Genomic DNA, 17,855 nt, shown 5'->3' on the forward strand with positions numbered 1-17,855 from the left:
GAATCTGTATAAGAATAAATTAACTCTCATATGGCTGTTTTTGTGCTTCCACCACAGCTTGTGAAGAGACCCTTCAATGATGTGATGTGTTTTCACAAAGAGGGATACATTCCCAGAGACAGTTATGATAGAATTAATTCACATTCCGTGCGGACAGGAAATAACTAGGCATGTGGGCAGTCTATGCTCACACACATATTGCTAATTGATTTTTTTAGGACAATAGTTTAATTTTACTTTTTCCTTGGCGGGTTTTTCAAATGACAGGTACTTTTGGATAGTGACGGTTATTTTGCGCGCTTCTCCCGCTGCCGTCTGATGATTGGAGAATTGGACAGCTCGCTGATTGGGTTTCTCCAAATCACCAATTGGAGAAAGCGCTGCACCACCAATCGTAAATGCCCTTCCCCAATCCTCCCGAAAGTTATAAAAAGGCCGAATGCGGAACAGTTTTTTTCATTCTCTGTTTAGAAGTGTGTGAAAATGAGTGGACGAGGGAAAGGTGGTAAGGCTAAGAGCAAACCCAAGTCTCGCTCGTCCCGGGCCGGACTGCAGTTCCCGGTGGGCCGTGTTCATAGACTCCTGAGGAAGGGTAATTATGCTGAGCGGGTGGGTGCCGGAGCCCCGGTCTATCTGGCTGCTGTGCTCGAGTATCTGACGGCTGAAATTCTCGAGTTGGCCGGCAACGCGGCCCGAGACAACAAGAAGACGCGCATCATCCCCAGACACCTGCAGCTGGCCGTCCGCAACGACGAGGAGCTCAACAAGCTGCTGGGAGGAGTGACCATCGCTCAGGGCGGGGTGCTGCCCAATATCCAGGCCGTGCTGTTGCCCAAAAAAAGCAGTGCAACCACCAACCCCAAGGGCAAATAGGGGTGAAGTGTTAGTTTAAAAAACCCAAAGGCTCTTTTCAGAGCCACCCATATTGTCTACGGAAAGGGCTGATAATGACTGGGGTGACTCGGCTGTTTCCGTATTAAAGTCTCAGGCTAAAGCGCTTTTCCTTCCCCCAAAATAACTACATTTATTTGCGCACAGAGCGCTCTCGCTCTTTCTCTCTACCCCTTCCATCCCAGTACCCAATTTTATCGAAAATTAATAGTTTTTTCCTGCTGTCGCCTCTGCCTTCTGGATGACTGTAGAGCGGTGCTTGATTGGTATTAAATTGCCAAATTTGATTAGGGATTTCCTAATTCTCAGCGGAAATGGCCGGTCAGAGAGCGCCCAATGAACAGGGAGCAAGACAAGCGCCAAAACTAACGGCCAGACCACTAAAATTGTGAAATTTGTAACGTTCGCCAAGAGAAAGCTGATTTTCTAGAACAGTCCGAAAGTGTATTTGTATTATACGATTTGTGAATGTGGCCACATGATCCGATCCATTTATAATAGACTGTGTGAATTAAGTTTAGTGTTCAAAGTAAAATTATCAAACTGTGTAGACAATATACAGCCTTGAAATTCTTCTTGCAGAAACCCACAAAACAAAGACAATTGAATCCACGAAAAAACACACATAACAAAGACCGATGAACAACTAATCCGCAAGAGGAGAAATCGCGCAAATAATTTAAAAAAAACAAATAATTAATAGAACGCGACCCGCAGAGTCGTCTTAAGCTAATTCTCCGATATGAGAGTAACTGTGAATTCAATTTTCCTTTTAATTACCGATCGGCACAAATACTGAATCATAGAACATGACAGGATTTTGTTTTAATTTAAAACGCAGGAGGTTATGGAGGGTTCGCTGTTGAAGTACGATCAGGGCCGGGATTGCGATGTGACTCAGGACAGTCCCAGCACAGCCAACTGTTGCTGATAAACAGCATCAGTAACGGCAAATATCTACCTCACGACGATGCACTTTGTGTAAAGGTTTGTGTGCATATCTGAAGACCGAAACAAGCTGATAACAGAAAGGGAAAATGCTCCGTGACAGTACAATGGGTAGTGGGAGATCCCGGGATTAAAACAGGCAGATGGATTGCAAACCTTGATCGCTATAAATTATAATTACTTCTAAACTGAAAATCTGCAAGGAAAGGTTAGTTATTATTCACTGCTGAAATATTGGAGCAACTCTTTCAGCGATAGAGAGTGGCTCTTAAAAGAGCCGTTGTTTTCGTTTGTTTAGTCACTGGTTTATGGAGCTTCACTTGGAGCTGGTGTACTTGGTGACCGCCTTTGTCCCTTCCGACACGGCGTGCTTGGCCAGCTCCCCGGGCAGCAGCAGGCGCACGGCGGTCTGGATCTCCCGAGAGGTGATGGTCGACCGCTTGTTGTAATGGGCCAGACGGGAAGCCTCGCCCGCGATGCGCTCGAAAATATCGTTCACGAACGAGTTCATGATGGTCATGGCCTTGGAGGAGATGCCGGTGTCGGGGTGAACCTGCTTCATCACCTTGTAGACGTAGATGGAGTAGGTCTCCCTCCTCGACCTCCTGCGCTTCTTGGTGCCCTTGGCTTTGGACACGGCTTTCTTGGCGCCTTTCTTGGGAGCTTTGGGCTGATCAGGCATTTCTTCAGTCAGTAACCGACCCAGAAATAGCGGAACTCACTCGGAGTGCGGATTAAATGGGCAGTGTGGCCCCGCCTTATGCTAATAAGGGATTCATGTAAAACCGTTTCCGATTGGTTAGTTTGGAAGTATGGAATTTATTACGTTCTTCTAACCCTTTGAAAGGAAGTATGAAGTGACCAATCATGGTATCTGGTCATAGTCAATCACAACCCGCCCGGAGACTGCTACGGCTGGTGGAAGCTGAGGCAGGAGAAGCTGCCGCTGAGAATCATTGCTTCTTTTCTAGAAGCAGTGGCGGCTGCAGATGTCAGATCTGACAGAGCTATTTACAACAGCAATGTGAAAATTATTATATTCTGATCCACACCCGGAAGTCTGAACATACTTGGTTGTGAGCCGACCAAGGGGTTGGTCTGAACAACCGGTGTTGTCCCGTGCGGGCTGAATATTCTTGCTCTGTACTAGACATTCCTGGGATTGGTTTTAATCTTTTGCTGGTGTGTGGGTATCACCAGCAGGGATACCAATGTTTCCCAATCTCCAGTCCTTCTGGATTGACTTTCTAGTTTATTTCAGAGCCGAACAGGGTCCGTTACACCACTGTGACCTTGAGTCACAAGTTCTTTGGCACAGCCTCATGCTGCAATCATTTACCATTTAAATAATTGTATATGACAATGGATGAAGTTGAATAGGATTTTGTGTGCTTGCTTTTTGTTCATGTTCGAGTTACGAAGTAATGCCTCTCAAGTGTCCTGAATCAGTATAAGAACAAATAAACTCACGGTTTGTGAAGAGGGACACATTCCCAGAGACAGTTGTAATAGAATTAATTCACATTCCGTGCAGAGAGGCCAAGAGACTGCAGATGCTGGAAATTTGGAGCAACACACAAAAGCGCTAGAGAAACACGCCTGGTCAGGGTACATCCCTCAATCCAAGATATCAACTGTCCATTTTGCTCCGTAGGCTCAGACTCATGGTAACTGTTCCCCCCTGTCCATTTTCCCCCTTTAGCTTCTCCCTCTCCCTTTGTAAAGTGAATATGTTCCTTTAGCTGCCCCTAACTAAATAAAGCCATGTTGTGAAGTATTTTATATAAAGGATGATTATGAATTATTTGGGAACATTTATTTGATGGTAAAAGTTCACCGTGGTAGATGGATGAGGACAGCAAGATCAGGGAACACCCCAGGGCTGAAATGGCTAACACAAGACGGCACGGTTTTAAGGTGCTTGGAAGTAGGTACAGAGGAGATGTCAGGGGTAAGTTTTTTTTTACGCAGAGAGTTCTTACGCATGGAATAGGCTGCCGGCGACGGTGGTGGAGGTGCTAACGATAGGGTCTTTTAAGAGACTCCTGGAGCTTAGGAAAATAGAGGGCTATCTGTAAGCCTAGGTAGTTCTAAGGTAAGGACATGTCCGGCACAGCTTTGTGGGCCAAAGGGTCTGTAAGGTTTTCTATGTTCTACGTACTATATGGGCAGTTTATGCTCAGACAGAAATTGCGCATTGCATTTTTTTTGGACAATAGATTCTATTTTTCCTTGGCGGGCTTTTCAAATTTCAGGTCCTTTTGGATAGTGACAGTTATTTTGCGCGCTTCTCTTGCTGTCGGCTGATGATTGGAGAATTGGACAGCTCGCTGATTGGGTTATTACAAATCACCAATTGGAGAAAGTGCTGCACCACCAATCGTAAGTGCTCTTCCGTAATCCTCTGGAAGCTATAAAAAGGGCGAATGCGGAACAGTTTTCTCATTCTTTGTATAGAAGTGCGTGAAAATGAGTGGACGGGGAAAAGGTGGTAAGGCTAAGAGCAAACCCAAGTCTCGCTCGTCCCGCGCCGGACTGCAGTTCCCGGTGGGCCGAGTTCATAGACTCCTGAGAAAGGGTAATTATGCTGAGCGGGTGGGTGCCGGAGCCCCGGTCTATCTGGCTGCTGTGCTCGAGTATCTGACGGCTGAAATTCTCGAGTTGGCCGGCAACGCGGCCCGAGACAACAAGAAGACGCGCATCATCCCCAGACACCTGCAGCTGGCCGTCCGCAACGACGAGGAGCTCAACAAGCTGCTGGGAGGAGTTACCATCGCTCAGGGCGGGGTGCTGCCCAATATCCAGGCCGTGCTTTTGCCCAAAAAAAGCGGCGGACCCACCAACCCCAAGGGGAAATAAAGTGAAACGTCAGTTAAAAAACCCAAAGGCTCTTTTCAGAGCCACCCATATTGTCTGTGGAAAGGGCTGATAAAGAATGGGGTGACTCCGGCTGTTTTCGATCTGTGCGTCAATCGTAGCGTAATTAACTCAGTCTAAAGTGCTTTTCCTCCCCTGAAAACAATATTAATCTGCAGACAGGGCGCTCTCTCTGAACCTGGCTTCCGTCCTAGTTCCGTATTTATCGGAAATTAATGTTTTTTTCCCTGCCACCTGGATGACTGCAGAGTGGTGCTTGATTGGCGGTAAATTGCCTAATCTCATTAGGGATTTCCCAGTTTTCAGAGGACATCCTTATTCGCCAATGAACAAGCAACAGGAGAAGCGCCAAAACTAACTGCCGCAGCACTAAAATTGCGAAATTTGTAAAGTCACCCAGGAGGAAAATAACTATATAACAGTCCGAACATAAATTTTTATGTACATATATTTGTGAGGACTCCTCGATCCTGATCCACTTATAATATAGACTGAATTAAAATGTAAGTAAAATTTATTATCAGAGTACATCCGTGTCACCACTTACAATCCTGAACTTGTCTTTCCTGCGAGCCAAGTAATGTTTCAAACAAAAATTACCAAATTATGTACACTATACACAATCTTGAAATTCTTCTTGCAGATACCCACAAAACAAAGGCACATAAACCACCCAACAAAGACTGACTACAACCAATGTGCAAAATAACAAAAAAAACCCCACAATTAATTCACATTAACAACCAGCAGAGTCGCCGAATGTTAGTACAGTATTCCGATATGAGAGTGACTGAATTCAATTTTCATTTTAATCATCGATCAGTACAAATACGGAAACATAGAACAGGACAGGATTTTGTTTTAATTTAAAACGCATCAGCTGTGGACGGTTCGCTGTTCATAACGTACGATTAGGGCCGAGATTGCGATGTGAAAAAACCGTGAACCCTATACTGAATCACAAGTACAAATAAGACTCAGGAAAGTTTCCAGCACAGCTAACTGTTGGCGATAAACCGCATTAGTAATAGCAAAAAACTTTATGTATGGTTGTGTGTGCATGTCTGAAGACCGAAACAAGCTGATAACAGAAAGGGAAAATGCTCCGTGACAGTACAATGGGTAGTGAGAGAGCGCCCGGGATTAAAACGGGCAGATGGATTGCAAACCTTGATTACCATCAATTATAGTTATTTCTAAACTGAAAATCTGCAAGGGAAGGTTAGTTAGTATTCACTGCTGAAATATTGGAGCAACTCTTTCAGCGATAGAGTGAGTGGCTCTTAAAAGAGCCGTTGTTTTCGTTTGTTTAGTCACTGGTTTATGGAGCTTCACTTGGAGCTGGTGTACTTGGTGACCGCCTTTGTCCCTTCCGACACGGCGTGCTTGGCCAGCTCCCCGGGCAGCAGCAGGCGCACGGCGGTCTGGATCTCCCGAGAGGTGATGGTCGACCGCTTGTTGTAATGGGCCAGACGGGAAGCCTCGCCCGCGATGCGCTCGAAAATATCGTTCACGAACGAGTTCATGATGGTCATGGCCTTGGAGGAGATGCCGGTGTCGGGGTGAACCTGCTTCATCACCTTGTAGACGTAGATGGAGTAGGTCTCCCTCCTCGACCTCCGGCGCTTCTTGGTGCCCTTGGCTTTGGACACGGCTTTCTTGGCGCCTTTCTTGGGAGCTTTGGGCTGATCAGGCATTTCTTCAGTCAGTAACCGACCCAGAAATAGCGGAAGTCGCTCAGAGTGCCGAATAAGTAGGCAGTGTAGTTCCACCCTATGCTAATGAAGAATTCGGGAAAACAAAGTTTGTCATTGGTTAGTTTGGACGTATGAAAATTATTATATTCATCTGACGCTTTGAATGGAAGAATGAAGGGAGTAATTATGGTGGCTGGCTGTTGCCAATCTCAACCCGCCCAGAGTCCGGCGCCGCTGGTGGAAGCGAAGGCGAAATGCGCTGCCGCTGAGAATCATTTCATTTCTTCTTGGAACTGAGGAGGCTGCGGATCTCAGACCGAGTTAATGAGAACTAAATTGTGAAAATTCTGATCTACACACGGCGAGTCTGAACCTACATGGGTGTGAGCCGACGGAGGGGATGGTCTGAACAACCTGTGTTATCCCGTGTGGGCTGAAAGGCCTTGCTCTGTCCTGGGATTGGTTAATTCTTTCAAGGTGTGTGGGCATTGCCAACAGGGATACCAATGTCTCCCAATGCCCAGTCCTTCTGTTCTGGAGTGACTTCCTAACCCATTTCAGAGGGCAGAGAAGGGCCTGGCACACCACTGTGCCTGGAGTTGCACAGAGGCTGGCGAAAGGACGGCAGATTTCCTCCCAAGAGGGTATTACTGACCCTGATAGGTTTTCACCACAGACCACTACTCACCACAATGGACTAACTGTTTATTCCAACGTATTCCACTGCATTTGGGACCCCACACACTAAACTGTTTTGAAGTTGAAAGTAAGTATGCTGATGAGGGCAGTGTTGTTTACACAGACTTCTTTGAGGCCTTTGGCATTTTAGGCATGTGAGTCTGGCCCAAACCATCAGAACCCATGAGATACAAAGTGAAGTGCAAACTGGATCTAAAAGCATCTTGGCTTATGGGAGGCACAGGGTAGTGGCGGAGAGTTGTTCTTCTCACTGTAAGTTTGTGACCAGTGGTGCGGTACGTCACATGGATTGGGGCTAGGATCCTTTCTGTTTGTGGTAGGCATCAACAACTTGGATGTTAATGTAGTTGGTGCGATCAGCATGTTTACAAATGACATAAAAATCTGCAGATGTGGAGATAGTGAGGAGGATTGTCTTAGACATGACATGATCTTCATCATCTGGACCACCAGGCAGAGGAATGACATGGAATTTAATCTTGTCTAGCAAGAGGGAAATGGTACATTGGTCTTTATTAAAGGTGGTTTGGAGATTAGAAATAGGGAATTATTTTTGTGTTTTACAGGGAATTGTTGCGGTCACACTGGAGTACTGGGGACAGTTCTGGTCACCATACTGAAGAACAGATCACTCAAATGGATTCAACAGGACAGTTCCAGGGATAAGAGAGTTGTCCTGTTATAAAATACCAGAGAAATCAGATCCAAGTCCTTTAGAGTTTAGAAACGTGAGGAGTGACTTTCTTGAATCTCACAAGGTCCCTTAGGCATGTTGACAGGGAGATGTTGTGGTGTTTCTACCAGTGGGAGAAGCTGGAATGATGGGACACAGTTACAAGATGAGGGAGTGGTCATTTAAAGTTGAGGTGTAGGAAAGTCTTGCAAAGGGTGAGGAAAACTTGGAGGATGGATCACTGGAGGAATTTAAAGAGGAGAAAGATACATTTTGGAAAGACCAGGGATATGAGGGTGATGTGCAACTGGTATAGAAGAGGAGCTGAGGCCTGGGACAGATCATCCATGATCATATCGAATGGTGGGAAAGGGGTGAGGTGCCAGGTGGAAACTCCTGCTCCTGTTGTCTTGAGTTCCTCTGAGTGTGGTTCTCATCTGGGACTCTGTCTGTGGGGTCCTGCAGGGGAAATAACCTGCAGATTGGGGCACAGGACTGAAATGACTGTTGTACAAGGTGATAGCACAGACTGGATGGGTCAAATGGTCTCTTGTGGCCATATATTCCCTTGCGTCACATCCCACCCATGTTTAAAGTGCAAAATGGACAATCTTAGTTTGTTAAATAAGGACACACTTCTGTTTAGACACTGGCACTGTATTCCAAACACACTGGGCTGCCAGAGCACAGCACCAGTCAGTGAGGACACAGACCAATACGACACACCACTCTTTAATACAAGGATAGAGATTTAAGAAAACAGAACACTGATGGCCCAGAGCTGGGCAGTCCCAGTATTACACTGTAACTCTGTCTGATAAACATCATCAGTATCATACTGTAGGACATAGGTCTTTACTACAACCAGTTGTAGAAATATGAACATTAAAAAAATCAACAAATATTGAAAATCTAAAACAGAAATTGAAAATGCTGAAACACTAACATAACACACTACATCTGGTAATTACTTCCAGCATTTCCAGGATTATTTTCATGTCTTCGCTCGGCACAGGTGAGATCCTGGAGGACTGGTGAGTATCTAATGTTGTACCTCTATTTAAGAAGGGAACAATAGAAAATCCTGGGAACTATAGACTGATGAGTCTCACTTCAGTTGTTGGAAAATTGCCGGAAAAACCTGTTAGGGATAGGATATATGAACATTTGGGAACCCCATGGCCTAGCTGGGGAGAGCCAGCATAGCTTTGAGCATGTCAGGCTGTGTCATACCAACTTGACTTTTGACAGGGCAACGAGAGAGATTGATGAGGGTAAGGCACTGAATATTGAGTACATGGACATAGGCGTTTGACAAAGTCCCTCATGGGAGATGAATCCAGAAGATTAAGATGCATGGGATCTGCTGCGAATTGTCTGTTTGGAATCAGAATTGACTTGCCCATAGAAGACAGAGGGTCATGGTTGAAGGGACCTATTCGAGCTGGAGGTCTGTAATTAGTGGAGTTTTGCAGGGATCTGTGCTGTGACCTCTGCTGTTTGTGATGTATATAAATGGCCTGCATGAAATGTAGAAGGATGGGTTAGTAAATTTGTGGATGATACCAAGATTGCTGGAGTTCTGGATACTGTAGAAGACTGGCAAAGAATACAGCACACTATAGATCAGTTGCAGATATGAGCTGAGAAATGGCAGACAGATTTTAACCTATTAAATGTGAGGTTTTTTTTTACCCCAGTAGAACCAATGCAAGGAGACAGTATACTGTTAACAGAAGATCAGTAACAGCATTGCTGAGCCGAGAGATCTTGGCATCCAAGTATATTGCTCCTTGAAAGTGGCTGCACAGGTCAGTAATGTGGTTAAGAATGCTCGCTTTTATTAGATGAGGCATTGAATTCAAAAGGAAAGAGGTTATGTTGCAACTTTATAAACCTCTGGTTTGGCCACATCTGGAGTATTGCATGCCATTCTGGTCGCACTGTGTTAGAAAGGATGTTTGGGCTTTGGAGACACAGCTATCTCCTCCAATATCATGAGCATCATGAGTCCATTTGTGGAAAAGATTTTCGAGCACATTAGTGGCGAGGCTTCCAAACCGGACCATTACAAGAAGTGGATTACTGTCACATCCTGGGAGATCCAGACTGCCAGGCACCTTTTGCTGCTTAGGGAGCTTGCCAGGTGCACCGTGTTTGAAGGGACAAAGAAGGTGAACAAGTACACCAGCTCCAAGTACATTTCCAAAGGATGCTGAAACCCCAATGGCTCCATCTTTCCACGAGAGATTTATCTTAATATTTCCACAATACTTTTCTGCAACTGCTTCAATATTTCTATCTTAGGAGATAATGTTTATCAGAATTATGTTGATGACAACTAGCTGTCCCACGACCTGCTGAAATTCTAGTGTTACTGCACACTGCACTAACACGGAACTTCCCCTTCTTCGCCATTAGTTTGTCTCCATCTTCAAACACTTGCCCCAGTGAACCTTTCGGTGACAATGAATGAAATTGAATAGGATTTTTGTGTTTGCTGTTGTTTGTATTCGAGTTATGAAGTAATGCCTCTCAATTACTCTACTATACTGTTTCCTAAGTGCCCTGAATCTGTATAAGAATAAATTAACTCTCATATCGCTGTTTCTGTGCTTCCACCATAGTTTGTGAAGAGACCCTTCGATGTGATGTATTTTCACAAAGACAGATACATTCCCAGAGACAGTTATGATATAATTAATTCACATTCCGTGCGGACAGAAAATGACTGGCCATGTAGGCAGTCTATGCTCACACAGATATTGCTAATTGCTTTTTTTTGGACTACAGCTTAATTTTTTTCCTTGGCAGGCTTTTCAAATTTCAGGCCCTTTTGGATAGTGACGGTTATTTTGCGCGCTTCTCCCGCTGCCGTCTGGTGATTGGAGAATCGGACAACTCGCTGATTGGGTTTTTCCAAATCACCAATTGGAGAGCTTGCTTTCCCACCAATCGTAAGTGCCCTTCCGCAATCCCCCGGAAGCTATAAAAAGGCCGAATGCGGAACAATTTTTTTCATTCTCTGTTTAGAAGTGCGTGAAAATGAGTGGACGAGGAAAAGGTGGTAAGGCTAAGAGCAAACCCAAGTCTCGCTCGTCCCGCGCCGGACTGCAGTTCCCGGTGGGCCGAGTTCATAGACTCCTGAGAAAGGGTAATTATGCTGAGCGGGTGGGTGCCGGAGCCCCGGTCTATCTGGCTGCTGTGCTCGAGTATCTGACGGCTGAAATTCTCGAGTTGGCCGGCAACGCGGCCCGAGACAACAAGAAGACGCGCATCATCCCCAGACACCTGCAGCTGGCCGTCCGCAACGACGAGGAGCTCAACAAGCTGCTGGGAGGAGTGACCATCGCTCAGGGCGGGGTGCTGCCCAATATCCAGGCCGTGCTTTTGCCCAAAAAAAGCGGCGGACCCACCAACCCCAAGGGGAAATAAATAAGTAAAGCGTCAGTTTAAAAAACCCAAAGGCTCTTTTCAGAGCCACCCATATTGTCTACGGAAAGGGCTGATAAAGACTGGGGTGACTCCGGCTGTTTTCGATCTGCGCGTCACTCGTAGCGTATTAAACTCAGTCTAAAGCTCTTTTCCTCCGCTGAAAATTACAACATAGAGCGCTCTCTCTGAACCCGGCCTCCGGCCCAGTCCCGATCTTTTTTTGGCAGTCGCCCTACCTCCTGGATGACTGCAGAGCAGTGCTTGATTGACAGTAATTTGCCTAAACTCATTAAGGATTTCCTAATTCTCAGAGGAAATGCCCGATCAGAGAGCGCCCTTTTTCACCAATGAACAGGCAACAAGACAAGCGCTAAAACTAACGGCCAGACTGCTAAAATTATGAAATTTGTAAAGCCCGCCAAGAGGAAAATAAATTTTATAGAACTGTACGAAACTAATTTTTATATACATCTATAAGTTTGTGAATAGGATCACATGACCCTGATCCGCTTATAAGAGATAGACAGATAGATATACCTTATTAATCCCGAGATATACTTTATTAATATAGACTGTGTGAATTACGTTTAATGCTCAAAGTAAAAATTATTATCAGAGTATATCCGTGTTACCACATGCAGCCCTGAACTACTTTTTCATGCGGGCAAAGTACTGTTCAAAGTGAAATGACCGAACTATGTACACCACAGAGACATGGAAATTTTACCTTCATCTAACTTTTTGAATGGTAGATTGAAGGGAGCAATCATAGTGGCTGGCTGAAGCCAAACACAACCCGCCCAGAAACCACATTCTGATCCAGACATGGGAAGTCTGGACGTACGTGGCTATGAGGCGACGATGATGGGTCTGAACAACCGGTATTGTCCAGTGTGGGCTGATTGGCCTTACACCTGACCTTCCAGTGAATGGTTTTATTCTTTCCCGGACTGTGGCCATCGCCAGCAGGGATAGCAATGTCTCCCGATCTCCAGTCCTCCTGGAGTGACTTTCAGAGTCCGTCACACCACTGTGACCTGGAGTCACACAGAGGCTGGCGAACGGACGGCAGATTTCCTCCTCCGGAGGGAGTTACTGACACTGATGGGCTTTCACCACAGGCCCGTATTCGTCACACTGGAAAGCTATCTGTTCCAGACCTAGGGGCTCTCCTGTGCTGCCCACTGAATCTGGTACCCCACGCACTGATGTTTCGAAGTGGAAAATATGTATATTGATGAGGGCAGTGTTGTTTACATAGACTGCCATGAGAACTTTAGAATTTCAGGCATGGGAGTTTGGTCTAAATAGTCAGAGCTCAATAGTGGGGTGAGGTGGCGAACTGGATCTAAAATCAGCTTGGCTTATGGGAAGCAGAGGGTAGTGGTGGAGAGTAATTCTTCTCACTGGTAGTCTGAGACCACTGGTGTGTCACACGGATTGGTGCTAAGACCCTTTCTGTTTGTGGTAGGCATCAACAACTTGGATGTTAATGTAGCTGGTGCGATCAGCAAGTTTACAAATGACACAAAGATCTGCAGATGTGAAGATAGTGAGGAGGATCATCTTAGACATGACATGAGCTTCATCATCTAGATCACCAGGCAGAGGGAAAAGGTACATTGGTCTTTACTAAAGTTGGTTCGGAGATTAGATATAGGGAATTATTTTTGTGTTTTACAGGGAATTGTTGAGGTCACACTGGAGTACAGGGGACAGTTCTGGTCTCCTTACTGAAGAACAGATCACTCAAATGGATTCAACAGTACAGTTCCAGGGATGAGAAAGTTGTCCTATTATAAAGTTCCAGAGAAATCAGACCCAAGTCCTTTAGGGTTTAGAAAAGTGCAGAGTGACCTTCCTGAATCACACAATGCCCCTTAGGCATGTTGTCTTCGAGATGTTGAGATGTTTGCCCCAGAGTGATAAGCTGGACTGAGAGGACACAGTTACAAGGTCAGGGAGAGGTAATTTAAGCTGTTGCGTAGGAATGTCTTGCAAAGGGTGAGGGATGTTTGAAGTTCTCTAAGGAGGATGGATCACTGGAGGGATTTAATGAGGAGAGAGATACATTTTGGAAAGACCAGGGATATGAGGGTGATGTGGAACTGGCACAGAACAGGAGCTGAGGCCTGGGGCAGATCATCCATGATCACATTGAATGGTGGGGCAGGGGTGAGGTGCCAGGTGGGAACCCCTGCTCCTATTGTCTTGTGTTTTTCTGAGTGTGTTTCTCATCTGGGAGTCTCTGCCAGCAGGAGTGGTGTAAGCAACCAGTCAGGATGTTCAACGAGGAACTTGACTTCAGGAACAATAATCTGCAGAGTTGTGGGGAGTGAGTGGGGAACAGGACTGATGGGATAGTTGTACAAGGAAGTAGCACAGACTGGATGGGTCAAATGGCCCCTTGTGGCCCCAAATCCCTCCCGTCACCTCCCACCCATGTTTAAAGTCCAGAATGGACAATTTCTGTTTGTTTAATAAGGACACACTTCTGTAAAAATACCGGCACTGTATCTTAAGCACAACACCAGCCAGTGAGGACACAGACCAGTACAACATTAGATTCTGGAAAGGTGTAATAATAACAGAGTTGTCGTGGTGGGAGATTTTAATTTCCCAAATATCGATTGGCATGTCCCGAGAGTGAGGGGTTTAGATGGGGTGGAGTTTCTTAGGTGTGTTCAGGAAGGTTTCTTGACACAATATGTAGATAAACCTACAAGATGAGAGGATGCACTTGATCTGGTATTAGGAAATGAACCTGGTCAGGTGTCAGATCTCTCAGTGGGAGAGCATTTTGGAGATAGTGATCACAATTCTATGTCCTTTACCATGGCATTGGAGAGGGATAGGAACAGACGTTAGGAAAGCATTTAATTGGAGTAAGTGGAAATATGAGGCTATCAGGCAGGAACTTGGAAGCATAAATTGGGAACAGATTTTTCTCAGGGAAATGTATGGAAGAAATGTGGCAAATGTTCAGGGGATATTTGCATGGAGTTCTGCATACGTACGTTCCAATGACACAAGGAAAGGATAGTAGGGTACAGGAACCGTGATGTAAAAAGGCTGTTGTAAATCTAGTCAACAAGAAAAGAAGAGCTTACGAAAGGTTCAAAAAACTAGGTAATGATAGAGATCTAGAAGATTATAAGGCTAGCAGGAAGGAGCTTAAGAAAGAAACTAGGAGAGCCAGAAAGGGCCATGAGAAAGCCTTGGTGGACAGGAATAAGGAAAACCCCAAAGAATTCCACAAGTATGTGAACAGCAAGAGGATAAAGCATGAAAGAATAGGACCAATCAAGTGTGACAGTGGAAAAGTGTGTATGGAACCAGAGGAGATAGCGGAGGTACTTAATGAATACTTTGCTTCAGTATTCACTACGGAAAGGGATCTTGGCAATTGTAGGGATGACTTACAGTGGACTGAAAAGCTTGAGCATATAGACATTAAGAAAGAGGATTTGGAAAGCATCAATTTGGCTATGTCACCGGAACCGGATGAGATATACCCCAGGCTACTATGGGAGGTGAGGAAGGAGATTGCTGAGCCTCTGGCAATGATCTTTTGCATCATCAATGGGGATGGGAGAGGTTCTAGAGGATTGGAGGGTTCCAGATGTTGTTCCCTTATTCAAGAATGGGAGTAGAGGTAGCCCAGGAAATTATAGACCAGTGAGTCTTACTTCAGTAAGTTGATGGAGAAGATCCTGAGAGGTAGGATTTATCAACATTTGGAGAGGCATAATATGATTAGGAATAGTCAGCATGGCTTTGTGAAAGGCAAGTTGTCCCGTAAGAGCCTGATTAAATTTTTTGAGGATGTGACCAAACACGTTGATGAAGGTAGAGCAGTAGATGTAGTGTATATGGATTTTAGCAAGGCATTTGACAAGGTACCCCATGCAAGGCTTATTGAGAAAGTAAGGAGGCATGGGATCCAAGGGGACATTGCTTTGTTGATCCAGACCTGGATTGCACACAGAAGGCAAAGAGTGGTTGTAGACGGGTCATATTCTGCATGGAGGTCAGTGACCAGTGATGTGCCTCAGGGATCTGTTCTGGGACCCCTACGCTTTGTGATTTTTATAAATGACCTGGCTGAGGAAGTGGAGGGATGGTTAGAAAATTTGCTGATGACACAAAGGTTGGGGGTGTTGTGGATAGTGTGGAGGGCTGTCAGAGGTTACAGCAGGACATTGATAGGACTCAAAAATGGGCTGAGCAGTGGCAGATAGAGTTCAACCCAGATAAGTGTGAGGTGGTTCATTTTGGTAGGTCAAAAATGATGGCCGAATATAGTACTAATGGTAAGACTCTTGGCAGTGTGGAGGATCAGAGGGGTCTTAGGGTCCGAGAACATAGGACACTAAAAGCTGCTGCGTAGGTTGACTCTGTGGTTAAGAAATCATACCGTGCATTGGACTTCATCAATCGTAGGATTGAGTTTAGGAGCCAAGAGGTAATGCTGCAGCTTTATAGGACCCTGTTCAGACCCCACTTGGAGTACTGTGCTCACTTCTGGTTGCCTCACTACAGGAAGGATGTGGGAACCATAGAAAGGGTGCAGAGGAGATTTACAAGGATGTTGCCTGGATTGGGAAGCATGCCTTATGAGAATAGGTTGAGTGAACTCGGCCTTTTTTCCTTGGGAGTGACGGAGGATGAGAGATGACCTGATAGAAGTGTATAAGATGATGAGAGGCATTGATTGTGTGGATAGTCAGAGGCTTTTTCCCAGGGCTGAAATGGTCAGAACAAGAGGGTACAGTTTTAAGATGCTTGGAAGTAGGTACAGAGTAGATGTCAGGGGTAAATTTTTTATGCAGAGAATGCATGGAATGGGCTGCCGGCGACAGTGGTGGAGGCAGATATGACAGGGTCTTTTAACAGACTCCTGAACAGGTACATGGAGCTCAGAAAAATAGAGGGCTATGGGTAACCCTGGGTAATTTCTAAGGTAGGGACATGTTCAACACAGCTTTGTGGGCCGAAAGGTCTATATTGTGCTGTAGGTTTTCTATGTTTCTAACAAGCCACTCTCTAATATAAGGACAGAGATTTAAGAAAACACAACACAGATGGCCCAGAACTGGACAATCCCAGTATTACACTGTAACTCTGTCCGATAAACCTCATCAACACTGTACTGCAATGACAACCAGTCGTAGAAATCTGAACATCAAAAAAAAATACTGGAAATCTAAAACAAAAATTGAAAAAGCTGAAACACTCACAGAACATGCTACATCTGGTGATTATTTCCAGTATTTTCAGGATTTGTCTTCACATCCTCTCTAGGCACAGGCAAGGTCCCAGGGGATTGGTAAGTGGCTAATGTTGTACCTTCCTTTAAGAAGGGAACAATTGAAAATCCTGGGACCTATAGACTGGTGAGTCTCATATCAGTTGCAGGAAAATTGCTGGAGAAAATTCTTAGTGATGGGATATATGACCAGTTAGAAACCTATGGCCTAATTAGGGAGAGCCAGCATGGCTTTTGAGCATGTCAGATCCTGCCTTACCAATTTGAATGAGTTTTATAACAAGGTGACGAGAGAGATTAATGATGGTAGAACAATGGATGTTGTGTACATGGATTTTAGGAAGGCGTTTGACTAAATCTCTGAAGGGAGGCTAATCTGGAAGATTAAGATGCATGAGATCCACAGTGAATTGGCTGTTTGGATTCAGAACTGATTTGCCCATAGAAGACAGAGTAATGGTTGAAGGGGCTTATTCAAGCTGGAGGCAAGAAGTTATGTTGCAACTTTATAAACCTCTAGTTAGGACCACATCTGGAGTATTGCATACTGTTCTGGTCACCACCGTATAAGAAGGAAGTTGAGGTTTTGGAGAGGGTGCAGAAGAGGTTTACCAAGATGCTGCCTGGTTTAGAGGGAACGTGCTATCACAGGAGGCTGGATAAACTTGGGTTGTTTTCTTTGCAGCGCTGCGGGTTGAAGGAGATCTGATGGAGCGTTTTCAAGATTATGAGAGGCACAGATAGAGCAGACAGAGAGTATCTGTTTCCCAGGGTTGAAATGTCTAATACCAGAGGGCACACATTGAAGGTGAGAGGGGGTAGGTTCAAAGAGGATATGAGGGGTAAGTTATTTACTCAGAGAATTGGGGATGCCTGGCATGTGCTGCCTGGTACGGTGGTAGAGACAAATACGTTTGTACATTAGAGGCCTTTAAGAGATGTTTGGATAGGCACATGGATGTAAGGAAGATAGAGGGATATGGACTTTGTGCAGGTAAAAGGGATTAGTTTTTTGATATGCTTTTGGCACAACGTTGTGGGTCGAATGGCCGATTCCTGTGCTGTACTGTTCTATGATTTTGTTTCAGTCACACAATCACCTGCACACCCACAGAACCGGGCTTTACAAAGTGACAAACAACTGTAAACAAATATTATTTTTTAAAAAAATTGTCTCGTGTTCTTTCCTGGTTCAGCTCAGGGTATTTGCATATTAGACCATAAGAGACAGGAGCAGAATTAGGTCATTTGGCCCATCAAGTCTGCTATGCCATTCAATCACGGCCGATCCTTTTCTCCCCTCCTTAGCACCACTCCTTGGCATTCTCCCCTAACCTTTGATGCCATTTCCAATCAAGAACCTATC

At 45.1% G+C, this 17,855-nt stretch overlaps 4 protein-coding genes across 4 annotated transcripts; 2 read left to right on the top strand and 2 right to left on the bottom strand.

Moving 5' to 3' along the window:
* The first annotated feature begins 388 nt into the window (after window positions 1–388).
* On the top strand, window positions 389–4,717 carry LOC134353487 (uncharacterized). Its single transcript, XM_063061491.1, has 4 exons — window positions 389–865; window positions 1,733–1,878; window positions 2,138–2,422; window positions 4,297–4,717. Exons 1-4 carry the CDS (start codon window positions 484–486, stop codon window positions 4,696–4,698), a joined length of 1,215 nt encoding a protein of 404 aa, XP_062917561.1. The 5' UTR covers window positions 389–483; the 3' UTR covers window positions 4,699–4,717.
* Window positions 1,393–2,529, bottom strand: LOC134353907 (histone H2B 7-like). Its single transcript, XM_063062424.1, has one exon. It carries the CDS (start codon window positions 2,519–2,521, stop codon window positions 2,156–2,158), a length of 366 nt encoding a protein of 121 aa, XP_062918494.1. The 5' UTR covers window positions 2,522–2,529; the 3' UTR covers window positions 1,393–2,155.
* A 671-nt stretch (window positions 4,718–5,388) lies between the features above and the next one.
* Window positions 5,389–6,413, bottom strand: LOC134353908 (histone H2B 7-like). The gene has a single exon (XM_063062425.1). It carries the CDS (start codon window positions 6,411–6,413, stop codon window positions 6,048–6,050), a length of 366 nt encoding a protein of 121 aa, XP_062918495.1. The 3' UTR covers window positions 5,389–6,047.
* Window positions 6,414–10,830: 4,417 nt separating this feature from the next.
* On the top strand, window positions 10,831–11,344 carry LOC134353903 (late histone H2A.2.2). The gene has a single exon (XM_063062421.1). It carries the CDS (start codon window positions 10,831–10,833, stop codon window positions 11,218–11,220), a length of 390 nt encoding a protein of 129 aa, XP_062918491.1. The 3' UTR covers window positions 11,221–11,344.
* The last annotated feature ends 6,511 nt before the right edge of the window (window positions 11,345–17,855 follow it).

Source organism: Mobula hypostoma, chromosome 11 (genome assembly GCF_963921235.1).
Source record: "Mobula hypostoma chromosome 11, sMobHyp1.1, whole genome shotgun sequence".
NCBI lineage: Eukaryota > Metazoa > Chordata > Chondrichthyes > Myliobatiformes > Myliobatidae > Mobula > Mobula hypostoma.